Source organism: Macaca thibetana, chromosome 1, assembly GCF_024542745.1.
Source record: "Macaca thibetana thibetana isolate TM-01 chromosome 1, ASM2454274v1, whole genome shotgun sequence".
Lineage (NCBI taxonomy): Eukaryota > Metazoa > Chordata > Mammalia > Primates > Cercopithecidae > Macaca > Macaca thibetana.
In genome coordinates, this window is record NC_065578.1 from 115,357,095 (window position 1) to 115,378,509 (window position 21,415).

The 21,415-nt window shown below is 37.1% G+C and overlaps 2 protein-coding genes across 6 annotated transcripts in view; one reads left to right on the forward strand and one right to left on the reverse strand.

Moving 5' to 3' along the window:
• Positions 1–10,697, forward strand: part of SLC22A15 (solute carrier family 22 member 15) — a 95,059-nt gene extending 84,362 nt beyond the window's left edge. For 2 of the 3 annotated variants that reach the window (XM_050748178.1, XM_050748195.1), the window contains 3 exons: positions 1,338–1,410; positions 3,415–3,603; positions 3,909–10,697. In XM_050748178.1, coding sequence (XP_050604135.1) covers positions 1,338–1,410; positions 3,415–3,603; positions 3,909–3,998 — 352 coding nt within the window. In that variant the 3' untranslated portion in view covers positions 3,999–10,697. Of the gene's footprint in view, positions 1–1,337; positions 1,415–3,414; positions 3,604–3,908 lie in introns of those variants that run through there. The other variant, XM_050748187.1, reaches the window with a different exon arrangement.
• NGF (nerve growth factor) overlaps positions 1–21,415 on the reverse strand; it is a 1,213,865-nt gene that overhangs the window by 764,538 nt on the left and 427,912 nt on the right. The gene's annotated exons all lie outside the window — the stretch shown is intronic.

Below are 21,415 nucleotides of genomic sequence, written 5' to 3' on the forward strand. Positions count from 1 at the left end.
ATTCCTTCGTGTAAGTTGTAAGAGAAGTACTCTATGCTAGGCATATTCTATCACCCAAACAGTGCGCAGATGCTGTTATTCTTTTGGTGAATTTTATTTATTCAGTCACTCATCCTGTATCACACATCACAGACAAGGGGACAAGCTCCCTATTCTCACAGAGCCTCCATTTTAACACAAAATAGACACATTTTAAAATGATAATTTCATATAGTAACAAGTGAATATCAGAGTTAAACAGCAATTGTTAAAGCTGGGTTCTTAATGAATAGGATGCGTTTATATTGAAAAGGATAAATATCCAGCCTAAATTTTCCTTTATAAAATAAGTCTGAAAGCAAGAAACACACCCAAATTTGAAGGATGGGGGTGCAGCTGAGGCTCTGCAGAACTGCTTCTGTGGTCTGGGTAGGCATTCTCTCAGCTGGCTCTTTCTCAGTCTTTTAGAGGATCTTTCCAAACAATCCTTCTCCTTCCCTTATCCGTGCAAGAAGCCTCATGGTTGTTTCTGCCTGTTAATTTAAAATTATTTTTCCCAGTAAGAGATTAGAGTGTCTGCATTGGCTAGTAATTTCCTAGTTGGTCCTGTAACCTACTTTACGTGGCTACTGGCTATAAAACTAGCATGATGATTTTGTCCAAACTGGGACAATTTTGAGAGCAAATGTGAGTATGAACTTTTCAGCTGGGATTACAGAGTGCTGTATCCCTCTACCCAAAACCATTAATTATCATTCTCTCTCCTTCCGTCTCTCCTTCCTACCTTTTTTATGCCTGCACTCACTATAAAGGTGTTCTTGGTTTCCTGACAGTACACACTTAGTCAATTTCTGTTTATATGCTTGACCCGTTAATTGTTAATTAGTTGAGTTTAAATAAATGAGCAGCCTTTTCAGATCATAAAACCCTGGCTCTTTGTAAGAGACCTAAGGCGTAAAAACCCATGAGAACTTTTAATTTAAAAATATTCAAATGCTCTTTTCTATATCATCCTTTGTGGATCCACTGTCCCATATGGTAGTTACTAGCTTTGTGTAACTGTTTAAGTGTAAATTAATTAAAATTAAATAAATTAAACATTCAGTTCTTCATCCTTCCTGGCCGCATTTCAAGCACACAGTAGTGCATGTGTCTAGTGGCTTCCACATTGAACCGGGTAATTACAGAACATTCGTAACATCTCAGGAATGTCTAGTAGGCAGCTCTGGAACCCACTGTTCTCTATGATCCTGTGCTTCCACTTCAGGACATGTTATTCCATGCCCACTGCTGCCCCCCAAGGGTCTCTTAATTCCCCCGCTAGAACTTACTGATGTATTTTTCCTTATGCTTTTCAGGAATGTTGGGCTTGGAACTTGTTCCATGTTCTCCCGAGTTGGTGGGATTATTGCTCCCTTCATCCCCTCACTGGTTGGTTTGTACCTTCTAGTTTTGTTTTTCTTGATTCTCTGCTTTGGAAATGCTTATGCTTTTGAGTAGAAAGAGGTGATGAACAGATGTCATTTAAGATCTGCTGACACAAATGTGAACCTTGTCCCTTTTAGATAGTACTCCGTCAGGGCAGACGGACTCTTATCGAGGATTCATTTGCCTCCAGTGGGTCTGATTTTTTGTTCATCTGAATTCGTTGGAGGGCCTGCTATTGCCAGTGTACCCCATTCCTGTCCCCATGAAAAAGTTAGTCAACTAATAAGTATGTATGACACTTCTGCTGTGTGCTGGGCTCTATGCTGAGCACTTTCTACATATCATCACATGCAGTCCTCATAGTAACCATAAAAGGTAGGCATTGTTGTTACCCTTGTATTAAATATGAGAAATGCTACAGAAAGAGGTTAAATACCTTCCCCCAAGAACACACCTCTTGGAAAATATTAGAGGAGAAATATGTCTCGCACTGTGTCTGTTAATATGTTTTTTGAAACTTTCCAACTGTTATAGTCAAAGAAAGGGAATCAGGTTAAATGACAACCCTAAAATCCTTCATCTTAAAATGCTCAGATTCTGTGAAAGAACCCAGAGGACCCTTATGCAAGTCTCTCCTTGGTTTGATTTGTGACTTTCCCTAGCTGAGACATTTTGAAAGCAACTAGATTTGATGTGGGACTTGTTGACCTGTTCTGTAGACAACTGTTCATTACTTAGGCAGGTCTCTGAAATGCCATTGTAACCTTTTCATTTTCTGAGGTGCAGTACATTTCCCTTCTCTGAGTATCTCTCTCCATGTCTCATGGTTAATTTTAGGTCACAAGACCCTTCTTGAAGGAGTCATGTTAGGTCTGTGTTTTATTCTGCAAAATATAGGTACTGTTAAAGATATCTGACTTTGGATAGCTATCCTAGAACATTATAATACCCAGCACTGTGTCTCTGTTGCTTCCTATAAGGTTAGAAGAAGGGAAAGTGTGTGTTCCCCTTGTTTCAAAAACAGGCCCACAGTGCTGGACATATGTTTGCATGTAGATGGCTAGAGATGAAAGATTCTCCTCCTCCCTCTTCCTCCTCATCCCCATCTTCTGCTTGGTTCTCTCCATCTCTGCCTTCTCCTCCGCCTTCTCCCTTTTCTACCTCCTCCATTATCTCTTCACTTTAAAAAATCAGGAAAAAATTGCCTGAGGGGAAATCCTAATTAGTAGTGAACCTACCCACAGAATTTGGAAGCCTAAACCAGAAGATCATAAAGCTTAGCTGGAATTCTAGAATGTTGATCAGCTCCGAAAAGCCCCAGAGAAGCACCCTGGAAGCAATTGTTTTTCATGTTTTCCTTGAACCTGTTTGTGATGAAATGCTTCTGTTTTCCTGAGAATATGTTTTGGATCTCTGAAACAATTGCTTGTTTCACCAGCCCTCTACCATGCTCAATTTAGAAGCTTATAAGCCATATGTATATGGTAGGGTTGGGTTTTTAAAAGAGTTTTTACACCTTTAATCCCTGGAATTCTCAGTTATGGTGTTAAGGTATATGGGATGGTTTGGCCAATTCCAGGATTGAGAACTTTAAAGTTCATCATCAGCAAGTATTTTGGGGTGCCTCTGTGCAAAGTGGGCTCACCTGGAATGGAAGCTGAACTACGAGATGTCCTGTCAACTCTGGCCATATAGGCCTGCCTGCTCAGAGGCAGCCTGGCCTCTTCTCCTGCAGTACCCACCCCAGGCATGAAATTACTGCTTCTGATCCGCAAACCAGTACTGTTCTTTTATTTACTCACTCCCATATCTATATGCCTGAGGAATCATTCTCTGATTTCCCAGGATAATTCTTCATGTGGAAAGAAGTGGTTTATAGTGTAGTCTACTGGGAGGTCATGAACTGGGTGGTAAACATGACAGTTTTTCAGTCATGAGACTGCTTGCGTTACTTGCAAAGGAAACTAATGCTCTGGTTTGTTTTCATTCCACTACCCACCTCTGCAGAAATATGTGCAATGGTCTTTACCATTCATTGTCTTCGGAGCCACTGGCCTGATCTCCGGCCTCCTGAGTTTGTTATTGCCAGAAACCGTTAACAGTCCGCTGCTCGAAACATTCTCTGACCTTCAGGTGTATTCGTATCGCAGGCTGGGAGAAGAAGCATTATCTTTACAGGCCTTGGACCCCCCACAGGTGTGATATTTTTCTTAATTATTATACCACTCGGATGGTGGCAGTTATTGAAAAAAGGAAGGTTTGCGTTAAATAGAACTGAGCAAAACTGCTGGAAAACAAAGGTGGGATCTAACAGCAGCTGATTTTCAGAGAAATAAAGATGATCGATGATTCATGAGCTTTCCTAGAATATTTTAGGGGCTATTTATTGGGGAAATAGATGTCATATAAATACATTTGTCAGTTGAATAGCTAGATGGTAGTTTCCGTTTCAGAAATGTCATGACATCATTTCCCTGCCCTTTTCTTCTCTCCTGTTTCAGTGTGTGGACAAGGAGAGTTCTTTAGGGAGCGAGAGTGAGGAAGAGGAAGAATTTTACGATGCAGATGAAGAGACTCAGATGATCAAGTGAAGAGCCCCAAATTCCCCCTGAGAAGCAAAGGATCATCTTTTATGCCTCTGGCTAAGGCAGGTTCTTCCATGAATATTAAGAGAGTTGTAAAAAGAGAGGCTTGGCTTGAACGTACATAGATGGTACCCGGCGTGGACTGATGTTTTTAGGCTCAGAAGTTGGAGAAGAGATTTCATGAGAGACAACATCACTGCATTCAGAGAATAGTTGTTAATTTGTTTAGAATTTAAGTTCTGCTCAGAATCATAACATCTGGCAGAACAGCCCAAACCCACATGCCAGAGTGGTAGGCTCATTTGTTTCTAGAGGTTTCATAATGTCGCTTTTCCTTCATCATGATCTAAATAAAGGCAGATATGTAAAACTTCTCACTATTTTGGTGGGGTAAGATAAGCTATCCTTAAGATTTAATCTTTACACCACGTTGGACATTTGCCCCTATCAGTTGCTACTCAGGAATCTTCTGGTACAGGTTAACATCAGCATTTTAATTTTGTGTCCAGGAAAAAGCACCCAGAGGTCATCTATGTGTCCCGAGACCCTCCAGCTTTTTCTCAGCTGATGAAATAAGAGTCCTCAGCTTGGTTCCCAGCCTGCTGGTTGACTTGGGCTCCTCATGCCTTGAGTCCCACAGATGATTCATTAGGAAAAGCCAGATGTACCAAAGCGGTTTACTCAGAGTCAGGAGTGTAGCTCTGGCTGCCTATCAGCTCCCTTGGATACTACAGTGTGTGATTTCTTCCTTTCCCACTAATATGCACATCCAGAAAAATTTCCATCTGAGATTCTAGTACTTCAAAATCATGCATAGTAAATGAGAAAGCCTTAAGTAGAGGGCAGTTAAACAGTGACATGTTGAGCACCTGGAGGGAAAAAAAAGGTGCAGTTTTTAATAATGGAGAAAATGAAATTATCTTTGATAAATTTTTATTTGTTTTGCTTTCAGTATTGTACCATGAGGGATTTGGACAATATTTAAGAACTTGTCCTAGATCAGCCCCGACCTGTTTAATCAGAATGGAAGGTTCAGTAATTTCACAGGAAATGTTGGTTTTTCATTAAGTGCTACCAACTTTCAAGTGAATGTTACATTTGATTTCCTAAAATCATGTCTTGAAAACATGTTTTCCCATGAAACGTGAATACTATCTCAAATAGGAATATAAACCTAGAGTCAACAAGCTTAGGTAGCACTGATTTAGGTCACTTTCCCAATGAGGAAAATTTCTGTGTTTTCAGAATTTCCATTTCTACTAACCTCTTGGAGAAAAAGAAATTGAATTAGAGGTAAATAGAAGACGTCACTGTGGCTGCTTCTGGAAGTGCTGGAAGCATCACCCCAATTGACTCCAAATACTGTCATGTTTTCTTGCACATTGACTTCTGGTTTCCACTGTATCAGTATGTACCTTTGTAATTGTTATTTTTATGTCTTTTATGCCCTTGATTATTAATAGGGCTCTTCATAAACAGAGGCCATCTCTACTACTGTTTATTTTTCTCTGCTGTGCCCAGAACATTGGCCTAGACACAGTAAGACCTAGTAAATATTACTGTTTCTAGCCATCAGGGAGATTGCGGAACTCCTCCCAGTATAACTTTTGCAAACTCCAGGCAAATCTGACCCAAACTCCCAAATTGTCAAATCCTGCTTCACTTTCTCTGGAAAATAGACACCTTCTCAACATCAGAATAGGAAGAGAGGAAGAACTTACAAGGACATTTAAACGTTCTTCTTAAATGGTGGTTGGGGATTTAAAACACTGAACTAACATATACATAATTTTTGATTAGTTGGCGCTTTCTTTGTATTATAAGAGTAATATATCTCATTACAGAAAATTTGGAAACTAGAAATTAAAAAATGTATCACCCATACGTCCAGCATTGAGAGAAAACCAGTGTTACGGCTTTGTTCCATTTGAAGATCAATTGGAAGTGCATCTCTCTATTGGCACTGGGTTCGATTGCCTCTGGCTAATAGAGTTCAATTAGTTCTATCCCTGGGTTTCCTTTCTTAGCTGTGGGGTGAAAGGTAGGAGGGAGAGATCTACAATTTGAATACGTGTTACTTAATAAGGCTCAGCTGGCCATCAGTTCCTTATGTCAGATGTGTCATTAAATTTTTTTTCTAGATGGTCCTTGAGCAAAACTTAGTAATTACTTTTTTTTATTTCCACTGCCTTTATAAAATCAAAATTTCCTCCTTTTGATAATAACTGTTGAATACTATTGATGTAGAGAATGTGTACATGTGTATATTTGCATTGATTAAATTATTGGAAAACTTTTCATTGATAGGTAATGTATTTTGATTGTGCAGATGGTTTGTAGAAAGTATCCTTTTTTTATTCTATTCAAAATTAAATTTTTTTTCTCCTAAAATAAAGCAAGAAAAGTAAATGTAAGATATATAAGAAACCCCAGAGTTTCCAGGGTGAAAGTTCTCATTAGCAGCTTGTTCAAAACATTTACATCACACAGATATTTTGAAAGGAACCATGTTGAAATTTTCTGAGTTTATGAGTTATAACCACAGCCCAGTAAAACCAATACTTGTTATTTGGCTACTTCCAAGCAATGCAGATATTCTTTAGTATTTAAAAATGAGCAAATAAACAAAATGAGGCAAATAAATGAAGAAAATGAGTTTCTGAGGCACTGCTTAAGTGACCATAAATCAGACACATATTTTTATGGTGGGCAAATTGATGAAGATACTTTTAGTAGGCGATTTATATTCATAACAAATACATATTGAAATAATGTCACTACTGTATCAGAATTAAGAAACAGCCTCGCATTAGGACTTCTCCATACAAATTCTTTATCATTGGTTCTTAAATTGGAAAAGTACCTATAAATGATTACATTTTTTAACTAAATAAAATGCAGATATTTTGGCTTCTTGTGAATTTAATAAAGAATCATAAAACATAGGCCTTTTTTTTGTTCTCCCAGAATGTCTCAAAATCTACAGTAGTAGCTTTGACAAGTTGGGCAAATGCAGAACCTGCTAATGAGTTAAGTAATATGTGGACAGGGGTTGTAGCAAAGTTGTAGACTGATGGACACAAAAGTTAACTATCCAAATACTTCTAGAATGAGGAAAATGCAAAGACAGTGCATTGTGGAAAATCCATCAATGTAGAATATCAAAGGAGAAAGAGCTTATGATTGCCTCAATAGAAAAATAAACATTATTTGACAACATTCAACATACATTCAAAATAAAAGCTATTAGTAGAGTAGGAATAAAAGGATGCTTCCTTAATAAAATAAGAGATACTATAGTAGATATGGTAAATTGGCACACAGCATCTCTTCACCTTCCTGGTACCTTGGCCTTTAGCCTTTTTTTTTTTTATCATAACCCACAGTAAGAAATGTGTTTTATATATTCATCCTGTGATACTTCCCCACTTATATATGCACATATAAAATATCTATGAATCATAAAAATGTATATATTTTATGCAATAATACTTAATCTTGCTAGGCACACTAATAACTTATGTTCTATTTCACTTTTTAAAATGCCATTTATGACTCAATAAATGGATATCATGACCCGCTAATAGGTTCCAATCCATAGTTTGAAATCCACTGTTCTACTCTATCTTCTTGTACTACAGAAGCTTTGAAGCTAAAACGTACATTTTCTGAATTTCTTACAGATAAGTTTACCCCTTGCAGCCAGGTGAAGTTTTGTTTCCTTCAATCAGATACAAATGGAACTTGGAAGGTAGAAGCAAGGTGGATGCCATACTTTTGATGAGTCTGCTTTTTTCTTCACAGTGGTGGAGCCATTTGGTTTTTTTGAGGCAGTATCAGCCAGAGATGTTGTCAGTTGAGCAATAAGATCTTAAGATGTTTTGATAAACCTGGAGTAATACTTCTAGTATTCAAATGGAAAAACAAAGATCCAAAAATATTCAAGACAACTCTGATAAAGAAGAGCACACAGAAGGTACTTGACTTTCTAGATATAAAAACTTACGAATCTGTATTGTTGGTCAGCAGTAGACAAATAGATCAATAGAACATAACAGAGATTTATTAAAGATAGCGTGACACATTAGAGGAAAATGTGAACAATTATTGATACTAAGTCTTCTCACCATAATAAAAATAAATTCCAAATAGATTGAAGGCCTCAATGAAAAACAGCAAAACTTTAAAACTATTTGAAAGTTATAGAATATTCTTATGACCTTGGAAAATGGATAGATTTATCAGACAAGAACTAAAAATCATAAATTATTTTTTAATCGATATATGTGACTTGATCTAAATTTAAAACTTGTTTCTGTATGACTGAACATTCTACAGAGTTAAAAGGAAAGCAGCCTGGGTGCAGTGGCGCATGCCTGTAATCCCAGCACTTTGGGAGGCCAAGGTGGGCGAATCACCTGAGGCCAGGAGTTCGAGACCAGCCTGGCTAACGTGGTGAAACCCCATCTCCACTAAAATACAAAAAAAAAGTTAGCCAGGCATGGTGGCATGTACCTATAATCCCAGCTACTCAAGAGGCTGAGGCCAGAGAATCACTTCAACCCAGAACGGGGAGGTTGCAGTGAGCCAAGATCACACCACTGCACTATAGCCTGGGCAACAAAGCAAGACTCCGACTTAAAAAAAAAAAGAAAGCAATAGATTAGGGCAACATTTATAAGCAATAAGGATTAATATCCAGACTATATGAAGAATCACTGCAAATCAGAGATAAAAGCAATAAAGTTTACAAAAACTATGATTAGGCAATTTATAATTCATAGATGAAAAGATGCTCAACCTCACTACAGGATCAGGGAACTGCAAACTGAAACTACATGAAGATATCTTTAAAAATCCATTAGATTGGGAAAATAAGAGTCAGAATATCAAATGTTGAAGCTATGAAGAAAAGGAATTTAGTGACATCCTGATAGAAGCATAAATTTATTCATCAACTAGGTTGTCAGCGAGTGAGGATGAAAATGTACGTAGTCTAGGATTCAGAAATTCTGCTTCTATGTATATCTCATGGAAGAGTGTTTTCAGAAATTTTTACTATAACCCACTGTAAAAAGTTTTATACTGTGACACACAGTACACACACCTGCACACATACCCATATATATACACACATAGATATATAATTGAAATGGTGTTATAAAACAATACCTACTACCCTTAATATCTGCACTGCATTATATTTTGTTTTATTTCATTTCATAAAGAACACTAGTGAAGACACACTAAAATGATTTCACAGTTTTGAATGGATCAAAACATGCAGTTGGAAAAAGTGAAACATAGTACCCTTAATATTTGCCTTGGTACTTGCCTGATATACATGTGTACAAGAGATTTGTATAGAATGTTCATTGCAGCATTATTAGTTGTAATAAAACAATGGAGGTAAATACCTTCAGTAGGGAAATGTATATATATAATTTCATATGCATAGGACGAAGTAAAAACATAGTTCTATGATTGAGGTGATTGGATCTCAATAATGTTGAACAAAATGTTGGCAAATTTTTACTGGATCAAAGTCCTTTCATGTTTAAATTTTCCAGTGAATGATTGGAGTACTTGCTAATTAAAGGGATTTAAATGCTTTTCATGTCATACTTTAAAGTGAAGACTATTGATATTCTGTTACAAAAATATAGAAATCTCTTAATCCCACCCAGATGAAGAATTATCCCTTTTCCCCATGGAGAAAGTCTATAAACTTGCCCACCTGCAAGTCTCAATTTCTCTTCAAAAAGAGCTTTGCATTTGTGGAAACATTTAGACAATTTTTCAGCCAAGACTCTCGAGCTATCTTATGAAGCTTAGAAAAGATTACATATTTATTAAAAAATGTGAAGGGCAGATGTAGCTAAATTAGTATTTAAAGAACTTCAGTCTAGACCCTGAAGAACAATTGATTTTGAATAGAATTGATTGATACAGTTGCTTTGCTTCAAAATGTAACTTTAAGAAATGGAATGAAATGATGGTGTATGAATGTAAAAGCACACAGTCAACTTGGAGGACTTTAATTAATGAGTGATTTACCAGTATGTGTGCAGAGCTTCTAGAAACCATGGAAGATAAAGCATTATGCAAAAGGAAGCCATTAATAAGAGTCTGTAAAGGTTAGCCTTGTGGAGCACAGCACCACAGGAGGAGTGGATCCAGAGGGGCAGAGGCAAACAAGATATTCGCTCACCACTGGGAGACCCATAAAAACTGGTGAATATCTGTCACATCAGATGATTACGGCTTTAGAAGCATTCAAGCTAAGCAGTTCTTGGTGGTGATAATACAACAGATTAATTTGCTTCCTGGGGTCACTTTTATTCTTATAGTTGCATGTCACCACATCAATGTAAAAGAAGAAGGACTTGGCCAGGCGCGGTGGCTCACACCTGTAATCCCAGCACTTTGGGAGGCTGAGGCGGGTGGATCACAAGGTCAGGAGATCGAGACCATCCTGGCTAACACGGTGAAACCCCGTCTCTATTAAAAATACAAAAAAAAAAAAAAAAAATTAGCCAGGCATGGTGGCGGGCGCCTATAGTCCCAGCTACTCGGGAGGCTGAGGCAGGAGAATGGCTTGAACCTGGGAGGCAGAGCTTGCAGTGAGCTGAGATCGCATCACTGCACTCCAGCCTGGGCGATAGAGCAAGACTCCGTCTCAAAAAAAAAAAAAAAAAAAAAGAAGGACTACAACATGCCTTACACTGTCTACAACTAGGATGTGATTTGCCAAACAACTCCCTTTGCCCTCTAATGCTTTCAGTGGGTACTGAATGACCTGAGGACTACATCAAATACTACATCTCACCACACTGGTGATTCTTTTTGAGGAAAACAAAGATCAACTATGATCAGCAGATGCCTTAAGGCCTCACACTTACACACACACCACCCCATTTCCTTGATAATATAAAATAGCAAAACAGTGACCTGAAATGAATTGTAATATCTATAATATGCCTGTCTCTGATGCAGCATGGTTAGACTGGAAAACTTAATTCTGAAGTTGACAGGGAAGAAAATTGGCAAAGGCAGCAATTTACTTCCAAATAATATTCTTTCCAAATTATTTGTTGTAATTAATTTTTTCTTGATAGTTTCCTCTGAGCGGATACTATAACCAAGGAAGAGCAAGAAAATGAAGAGTATTTTGCTTTTACAGGAAGAATGGCAGCCAGAAAGACCAGTGGTTAGGAAATGCCAATCAAACCAACTTTTCTTTAAAAAATACTCCCAAAGGCCTTCTTAGTTTTCATAAGTAATGGGGTCTTGCATTGGTTTTCTATTGATGCTATAACAAATTACCACAAACTTAGTGGCTTTGGACAAGATGAATTTATTTTATGACAGCTCTGAAGTCAGACTACGAAATGAGTCCTAAGGGGCCTGAATGAAGATGTCAGCAGTGCTGGTTTCTGGATTCCTTTTCTGCAATAAAAGGTAACATCCACAGGTTCTGGGGATTTAAATATGGATAGCTTTGGGGGAGAACATTATTCAGCCTGTCACAGGTGTCTTAAAGTGTGTGTCAAAAGATCCTAGGTAGACAAGATCTGGTAGAGTCATCAGTGTATGTTATTAATTTAATGAATAATTCAGTCATCACCTGGAGAAGCCAGACAGAAATCATGGGTAGCAGCTCCAAATCTCCATTTATTGTTGATCTTTTCTAACTATTTAACTAAGCCTGAGGTCTCCCACTGAGACATTTTGTCACTTGTTGTTTGAAAGAATACCCTGCTTACAAAATAATTTAAAACTCACAAGTCTTTGTTTCTGAGTTTCATTTGTTGCTGTATCTTAACAGTTTTTTTAGCAATTATCAAAATCAGCCAGTCACTTCTGTTATTACGTATACTTTTGTTATGTTCTCTGTAATCAACCTATACTTTTCCATCAAACTCTTTGTTTTGTTTGTTTTGAGACAGGGTCTCGCTCTGTTGCCCAGGCTGGAGAACAGTGGCGTGACCCTGGCTGACTGCAACCTCCGCCTCCCAGGCTCAAGTGATCCTTCTGCCTCAACCTCCCAAGCAGCTGGAACTGAAAGCATGCATCACCATGCAGGGCTAATTTTTTTGTGGAGGTGAGGTTTTGCCATGTTGCCCAGGCTGGTCTTGAACTCCTGAGCTCAAGAGATCTTCCAGCCTCAGCCTCCCAAAGTACTGAGATTACAGGTGTGAGCTATCACCCCCAGCCTTCTGTGAAAGTCTTATTGTGTCATTTAATAAATGATGATGTCTTCCCTACTAGGCCATAAGCTCTACAACAACAGAGTACATGTCTTTCTTTTTTCCAATCCATAGCACTGGGCCTAGTGTGTCATGGGCATTCAGATTACTCTTTCATATGAGCTCTATTGTTACACTGAACTCAAAGGCAAGCAGGGACCATATCTTATTCATCTTATTTACCCTAAAAACTAGCATGGTATCTGGGACACAGTAGTCACTTACTACATTTCTGAATGAATGGATGCCCAGACACAAGGCAGTCATGATTAGTTTAGTCTATTCAGTAATGTACTCAAGAGGGATACTCTTCCACAAAATCAATTTGAGAAAAGGACTTTTGATTATTTATGTCTGAGAAAGCTGTGTATAGATACTAGAAAAACCTTCATTTCACCTTAACCTTCTCATTATCTAATCTCACCATTTTGTGTAAAGTTGTAGTTAGGATGAGAATATATTTAAGAGAGCACTGATCCCTTTTTTATAGGGTTAAAGATGTCTACCTTGAGAAAGGAGGTAGGCAAAGAAAGATTAATTAATAATCTTGTCCATGTACCTATAGACTTATTACTATGGTACTGTTCAGCCTACTGATTTGTAGAATGAATGAATTTGGTGATTTTAAAAAATTGAGATATCTCCTTGTCTCAATAGAGAGGCAGTCTATCCTATGATGGTATTCTTTGGACAAATTTTTGACATAGTCACCAATATTGTAGTCTTCAGGTCTTTTAAAATAATTCATCTAATGGAAACACCATATAAAAGGTTGAGAAATGATGTCTATTTGGTTCTAGGCATTTGAGGATCATCAAACACATTAAGAAAAAAGATCATTAGGTGTTTGATCAATGTTTAGGTTTTTCTGTTTGCTAGATAACTCAGAAGGTGTCTCTCATATGTTGACTAAATATAGGTTACCTTTGATTTGTCAGAGGAATGCTTTGCTGGAGGAATGCATAAATGGCTGAAAACAACAGAGAGTAAAGCCTAAGGGGAAAGTTTGACAGGCTGGTTGTATTTATGTATTCATCCTGCCACATCCTCGAAAAAGGTATTTATTGTTAAGTAGGTTCCAAAACATCTTCAAGACCAGAAAATGCCTTGGATGCCACTGGGCTGTTGAATTCCTTAGTTATTGATTTACTAATGTCATCATGAAACAATTTATGATCTTCCCAATCCAGTACCCAGGAGAGGGAAGGGCTCGATAAGGATTTAGCTGATAAGGAGGAGAAGAATTGCAAGATTGAAGACCCAGAGCAGCAGCAAAGAATTTTGAAAAAGAAATTTCACTAAAGAGTAAAGTTAGTGTTATTTTGGTTATGTGGAATATTAGAGTGAATTAAGTAGAAGAATAAAATCACTAATAAAATTGATTAGCAAAGAGGTAATAAAATCACACCATTGAGAAACAGATGCTAACCTAGACTTTGTATATCTTCAATTTCCTTTCAAGCATTTCAAACCTCCCCAAATAGCTTCAAATTTATCCTTAGGTAGATGTGCACAAAAGGTTTCTTCAGCTACTTTCTAGTATTCAAGAGATTATTTCACGGAAAAATCACATTTATTTATTCATCAGTTATTTTGGTAAGTATTCTAGGTGCTCGATTAAAAGAGATAAATGGCTCACGCCTGTAATCCTAGCACTTTGGGAGGCTGAGGTGGGCAGATCACTTGAGGTCAGAAGTTTGAGACCAGCCTGGCCAATATGGTGAAACCCTGTCTCTACTAAAAATACAAAAATTAGCCGGAAATCACCTGAACCTGGGATGTGGAGAATGCAGTGAGCTGAGATCGTGTCACTGCACTCCAGCCTTGGCGACAGAGTGAGACTCTCTCTCAAAAAAAGTTAAAAGTACAATAATAAAATAGATAGCATGTCTTATTTTTCTTCAGGCTCTGTTTAATGGTGGTGATGATGACATGATGGTCATCACTACCATCCATTGAGTACATGCACCGTGTCACCATGTTAAATGCATTCCATGGTTATTACATCATTTAATTCTCACAACTCTATTAGGTAGTTTTATAATCCCTACTTTATTGATGAAAACAATGAAGCTAAGAGACATTACATAACTTTCTCAAGGTTACAGTAAGTGGCAGTGCTAGGTCTAGACCCTATCTTTCATGTGTCAAAGCCTAGCATTTAATTGCCCCTTCTGCCCTGCTTCCTGTGAGAGTTAATTCAAGAGAAAAAGTGTCACTTCTTTTTCACAGATAGTTAGAAATTGTTCCAACACCTCCCTGGTTTTCAGGACAAGAATGCAAATTGAGAACAGACACTGGTGGAATCCTTAGGAAGCCAAGGCTCAGACATTTTGATTAGGCCCCATCTGGAGGAAGGCCTTTAGAAGGATTCTAATTAATTAAGGATTCTCCCTATATTTTATAAACATTTGAGATTGTTTTCTCCAGAATTAGTGCAGGAATATATTTGCCAGTCAATAATATGAATTGACTGAGAAGTTTGTCAAGATTCATTAATGGGCTCAGTTCAGTTAAGATCTCATAAAGAAGGTGGCAAAATTCTTCTCCATATCTCTAGGGTGCCCTTTGAGATCACTTTATTTGCTTTGGGGAAAGTATTACCCTGACATTCTGCCAAGTACATTCAAGAAATACTCACTGAGGGCCTCCTGTGGCTCAGGCACCATAGTAGGCTTGGGGCTGTCGAAGATCAGTGAGCTGGGTTCCTCAAGCCTGAGCCTTTCCAGAGTCTGGCCTGAATGGGATATAGGTGATGGGAAGTAGGAGGGATTAGGGGAGGGGTTTGAAGTCAAAGGTAAAAGCCCTTAGTGAAATTAGAGAGAACCTCAGATATCCAAGTTTTGGAAACTACCTAGTAACAGAAAATGATTTATTTTATGGAAGAATTTCTTAAGAAATGATAGCTCAGGCTAGGATTTCTGCTAGAGTTTCATGGAAATTCAAGTCACAACTTCTAAACTCTTCTTCACCCCATGCTTTAATTATGCCACTGGCTAAAGCCTGTTACCTGAAGAGAGTAGGCTTGCTGCTGTCAGTAAAGGGATGCATATACATATCCTCTTGCCTGGCACACAGTAGGCCCATATCAGATCAGCCAGGTTTCAAAGCCCAGAGTAAACAACCAGGGCTTCCCAACCACCACCAATTTTCTTTTGCATTCCTCATTAAATTTATTTGATGCTTAATAACTTTTAGCTTTGAAATAGTTCAAAATATTCCCCAAATATATTGTAAGTACCCTCTGAAGTTTTCATAATCAATATCATGTAAATTGTAGTTTTAGAATCAGAAACATTCTCATTTTCCTCATATGTCAGATGAAATGTTAATAATACCATCTTTATTGTAATTGCTGTGATGATTACTAAGTGACATGTATATAAAATGCCAACTGCTATGTAATAGAGCTTCAATAAATTATACCACTTAGGAACTGTCGAAGATTTTAAAATAAGAATTTAATGCACATTTATGTATTTGGAAAAAGCGTAGCATTTATGTATTTTTAAATAGCAACATGAGAGGTCCCTTTTATTTAAAAAAAATTTTTAAGTGTTTTTTCAAGAGATATCTCATATTGCTATACCTTTTCCAGAAAATGAAATCGATATGAAATGTTTCAAGAAAATATTTTCACTTGATCTAGTTCATTTGCCAACTAATAATATAACTGAAGAAATGTGACTTTTGTAAGATTATTTCCCTCTTTACTGTCCTTGAAGATCTTTCAATCTTTCATTTCCTATAGAGGAATGCCTGTAATCTGCTTTCTCCTCCCACTTTTCTGAAGAATCCCTGGAGCAAAATCGGGGAGGAGGCCGTAGCCTCCTTGTGGGAGGAGTTGGAGAGACTACATGATAAAAAGACTTTCTGACCCTAGACAAAAGACCTTCTCTCTTCTGTTTTTGGAATTGTTTTGGAAGGGTGAGTATGGGAGAAAGGTAACTGGGGAGTGTGTGTGTGTGTGTGTGTGTGTGTGTGTGTGTGTGTGGAATTGTTTTGGAAGGGTGAGTATGGGAGAAAGGTAACTGGGGAGAGTGTGTGTGTGTGTGTGTGTGTGTGTGTATTCCGTCTGGAGCTCTACAAGGGAACCTAGGAGAGAAACCAGGAGCGCTGGCTGCACCATTCTCTAGGGAGAGAAGGATCCTGAAGATTCTGGCTAAGGGTGCCCTCAGGGAAAGAGTGCGATCTGTCTAGAGTGACATTTGTGTTTAAATTATGGAAACCTAAGGAAGCCTTAGATGAATGACCAGAAAGCAAATTGAATTGCACATTATATACACCACTCTTAAGGTGGATGGAAAAGTCTCATTGTTTTAAGAACAAATAAATATTACCAGACTCAGTTCTACCTAGTTGTTCACATAAAGATTCTATCCTTTGCCCTCTTTCCTTTCTACTTTATATATTTTCCCTGAGCAACTTTAATGCTATCTGCTCTGAATATTGAGCTTTATTGTTTGTATATTATTTATTTTTTATTATAAAAATAATACTGCATCAGTTGTAGGAAAAAAAAAAGACAATACATGAAAGACTAACATGGAAAAGAAAACTTAAATGCAATTCTGCCACCCCACGATAACCACGCCTAACCTTTTCACCATCTGTGGGTAATGTTTTGTGACCTGCTTTTTTCCCATTTGTTGATATGTCACAAACATTTTCCTGATATTATTATTTTTCCATATTATTTTAAAAGCTGCAAAGCCTTGTATTATATGGCTGTATTATAATGTATTTACCCAATGTTTACTTATTAGATATTTAGTTTATGTCCAATTATCCCTCTTGTAAATGAGGCCACAGGGAGTTAGCATACTTCCCATGTTTCCCTCAGTTAAATTTTAAGATACAGATTCATGGGGTCAATGAGCATGATTTTGACAATTTTAATGAAAATCTTCGTATCAGTTTAGACTGTCATTGTTAATATATAGGACCAGATCCCCCACACTGTCCTTTTCCTTATCTTTGCCAAATCATCAAAATATGGGGGGTCAGAGGGTTGAACAAGAGGGATATCTCATTATTAGGACTTCATTTGCATGTTTTTGGTAACTAGAGATGTAATAGTTTTATCCTTCTTAGCCATTTGTATTTCTTTTGTGAATTGCCTTTTCAGATTCTCTGCTCATCCTGTTATAAAATTATGTTTTCTAATCTTGAAGTTTAAAGTTTTTACTTAGCTAACATTTTCAGTACCTTCAGCATAAGTTCCTCACGCACACAAGTGGAGAGAAATGTTCACCTCCTTTTACTTCTGGTTTCTTTTATGATTTGTTTTTATATTTAACTTCTTAATTTACATGGAATTTATTTTGGTGCGTGGAATGACATAGGGGCCTGGCTTTACTTTTTTCCGACCAGCAGAGCATTTTCCTTTCCACTATTTGCTTCATCATTTATTTGGTCCCCATCAATTAAAAATGCCATCTTTATCTCAGAACCTTAAGGATTCAGGGATGACCATGATTGTTTAGGCAGGAGAAGGGGAGTGGTTGGAAGGAAATGAGGCAGTAAGGAGACTTCAACTTTATGAGTAGGATTTTATGTGGTTTACTTTAAAAAAAGATCAACAGCAAAAATGACAAAGGTTTTCATTTGTGAAATCTGGCCATATGAACCCAGGAGTCTTTTCTTTTTCCTTTCCCTTTCCCTTTCCTTTCTTTCTTTCTTTCTCAGGGTTTCACTCTGACAGCTCACTGCAACCTCAAACTCTTTGGGCTCAGGTGATCCTTCTACCTCAGCCTGCCAAGCATCTAGGTATACAAGCATACACCAGCACACCCAGCTAATTTTTGTATATCTTGTAGAGATGAGGTTTCATCATGTTGCGCAGGCTGGTCTTGAACTCCTGGGCTCAAGCAACGTGCCTGCCTTGGCCTCCCAAAGTGCTGGGATTCCAGGCCTGAGCCACCCAGGAGTATTTTCTGTGTTTCTCTGGTGCTCCTTAACAATATGTATACATACATGGGAACTGTATTCCCTGGGAGCTTAAAAGAATCACCAGTCAACTGAGCCCAGAATCTTCTAAAGAGGTGATACTTTAACAACTTTATAATTTCTTCTGTAGTGGTTTCCCTTAAAATATTCTTATTTCTTTTGAGTCAATTTTCCTAATTAGCTTTCTTCTGGGATATCATTCAGTTTATTCTGATTTTAAATAGATTGTCATAAGGTTTAGCGGAGTAATATCTATCTGTGACTATATCTTTTTGATACCTATTTTGCATATTGTTATTTTCTTTTTACCTGATTAGATCAGCCAAAATGTCTTTGATTGTCTTTGTTGTTGTTTTTCAATTAATTTTAAAATTTTTCAAGCAGTTGGAATTATTTTATATATAATCATCATTTTTAAAAATTGTTTTGCTTTCTGGCCAAAGGATATGGCGAGTACAGTTTTTTTAAAAAGAATAAGGTTCTCTTTGCTGTGGTTTTTCCACGTTACTTATTAGCACTTGATACTATTGTCCAGTCTGTATTTTAATAATTTTTGCCTACTTGATCTGTCAAGGACTGAAAGGTGTGCATTAAAACCTCCTCTGACCATTGTATTCTTGCCAACTTCTTTGACTATTCTTAATGTTAGTAATGGTACATAAAAATTTTTACTTGACTAATACACCTCATAATGTTTATTATAGATAGCAGAAAATTGTAATAATCTTGTTCCATCTTGAAGTCGATGGGGGGTTTAACCCATTGGCCTTTATTGTTATGATTGACATTTTGGGCTTCTATCCTCTTATGTTTTCTGGCTTGTATGTTTCCTTATCATATTATGTACTTTCTTTTTCTGTATGGATTGTGAGATTTTTTTTATTGTGATAAAATATACATAACAAAATTGGTCCTATTAACCATTTTCAAGTGTACAATTCTGTGGCATTAAATACATTCACACTGTCGTGCAACCATCACCACCATCCATTGTCAGAACTTTTTCATTCTCCAGAACTGAAATTCTATGCCTGTTTATTTATTTTTATTTTATTTTTTTTAGATGGAGTCTTGCTCTGTTGCCAGGCTGGAGTGCAGTGGCGCCATCTCGGCTCACTGCAACCTCCACCTCCTGGGTTCAAGCGATTCTCCTGCTTCAGCATCCTGTGTACCTGGAACTACAGGCGTGCGCCACCAGGCCCAGCTAATTCTTTGTATTTTTAGTAGAGACAGGGTTTCACCATGTTGGCCAGGATGGTCTCGATCTCTTGACTTCATGATCCACCTGCCTCGGCCTCCCAAAGTGCTGGGAATACAGGTGTGAGCCACAATGCCCGGCCTCTGTGCCTATATAACACTAAATCCCCATTCTCCCTCCCCACAGCTCTTGGGAACCACCATTCTATGTTCTGACTCTGAATTTGACTACTCTAAATACCTAATATAAGTGAAATCATACAATATTTGTCCTTTTGTGACTGGCTGATTTCACTTGTATAATGTCTTTCAAGTTTCACTCATATTATAGCATGTGTTAGAATTTCCTTCCTTTTTAAGGCTACGTAATGTTTCATTATATGTATATATCACATTTTATTTCTTCACTCATCTTCAACAGACATGGTCACTCCCACCTTTTGTATATTGTGAATAATGCTGCTATAAACATGGGTGTACAGATATCTAAGTGGAATTGCTGGATCATATGATAATTATGTTTAAATATTTTTGAGGAATTGCCATACCAGTTTCCACGGTGGCGCCACCATTTTACATTCCTCCTAGCAGTGCACAAGTGTTCAAATTTTCCCACATCTTCCCCAACACTTGTTAGTTTCCAATTTTTTAATTATAGCAATCCTAACAGGTGTGAAGTGGTATTTCATTGTGGTTTTGATTTGCATTTCCCTAATGATTAGTGATGTTGAGCATCTTTTCATGTGCTTATTGGCTATTTACAGATCTTCTTTAGAGACATGTCTATTCAAGACCTTTCCCCATTTTTTAATTGGTGAGTTGTAGAGTTCTTTATATATTTTGTATTTTAATGCCCTATCAGTTATATGATTTACAAATGTTTTCTCCCATTCTGTAGATTGTCTTTTTACTTTCTTGATAACGTCTTTTGATACACAAATTTTTAATTTTGATGTAGTCCGGTTTATCTATTTTGACTTTTGTTGCCTGTGCTTTTGATGTCATATCCAAGAAATCATTGCCAAATCCAGTGTCATGAAGCTTTGCCCCTATGTTTTCTGCTAAGAGTTCTGTGGTGTTAGTACATATGTTTAAGTCATTCTTTCATTTTGAGTTAATTTTTGTAGATGGTGTAGGGGTCCAACTTCATTCTTTTACATGTGGAAATCCAGTTGTCTCATCATGAATTTGAGTAAAATTTGGAGGATGGGTATATAGTTATATGCTTTCTGAATTCTTATAGCTGATAATATATTTGCTGTCTTCACAAATGCAAAAGACCAATTTTTTCTAAAATTTTGTCAGCTTACATAATTATAGGCTATCGCTTACTGCCATAGAGAAGACTGAGGCCAGCCCAATTTATGTTCCTTTTCAGGTTATTTATTTTTCTCCATCCTGCATATTTGTAAAATTCTTTGCTTATCATTTGAATGTTAAAGAATTGCTTGGACATGTCTAACTAGTATTGTCTCTTCATTTATGTTGTATGGAACATGTAAGTCATCATTCAGTGGATTCAGGTCTTTTTTAACTGAAGAAAGCCTTCTTCTATTACTTATTGAAATAAGTATTGATTCTACTCTGTTTGTTGCAGCAGTTTTCTCTGCTAGGTCTCCATTTGATGTTCTTCATATTCATCATCTCATAATTGTAGTATTTTTGTTCTTTTCTTTTACATTAGAAGAGGTTTCTCAAGTGTGTCTTCCACATGATTTTAGTAATACAGATTCTTCTCTTTCTGTTTTTAATTCTGCTTTAAATTCATTTTTGATTATTGTTACTTTCCTTACACTCATTTAGTTCAGTTCAGCCAAGTTTCTCTTTGTTACCTTAGAATGTTATCATTCACTGTCAATTTAATCAGTTCCATGTTTTCTTGACTTTTATATACACCATGAAGTAGAAGCTGCCTAAATCTTTCTTAGAGTAAATCTTTCATAAGTATCCTCATGCTCCACCTTTTGAATGAAGTTTTTTCCTCCATGTTTTTAGGGTATATAATATTTTCATAATTTCATGTTAATT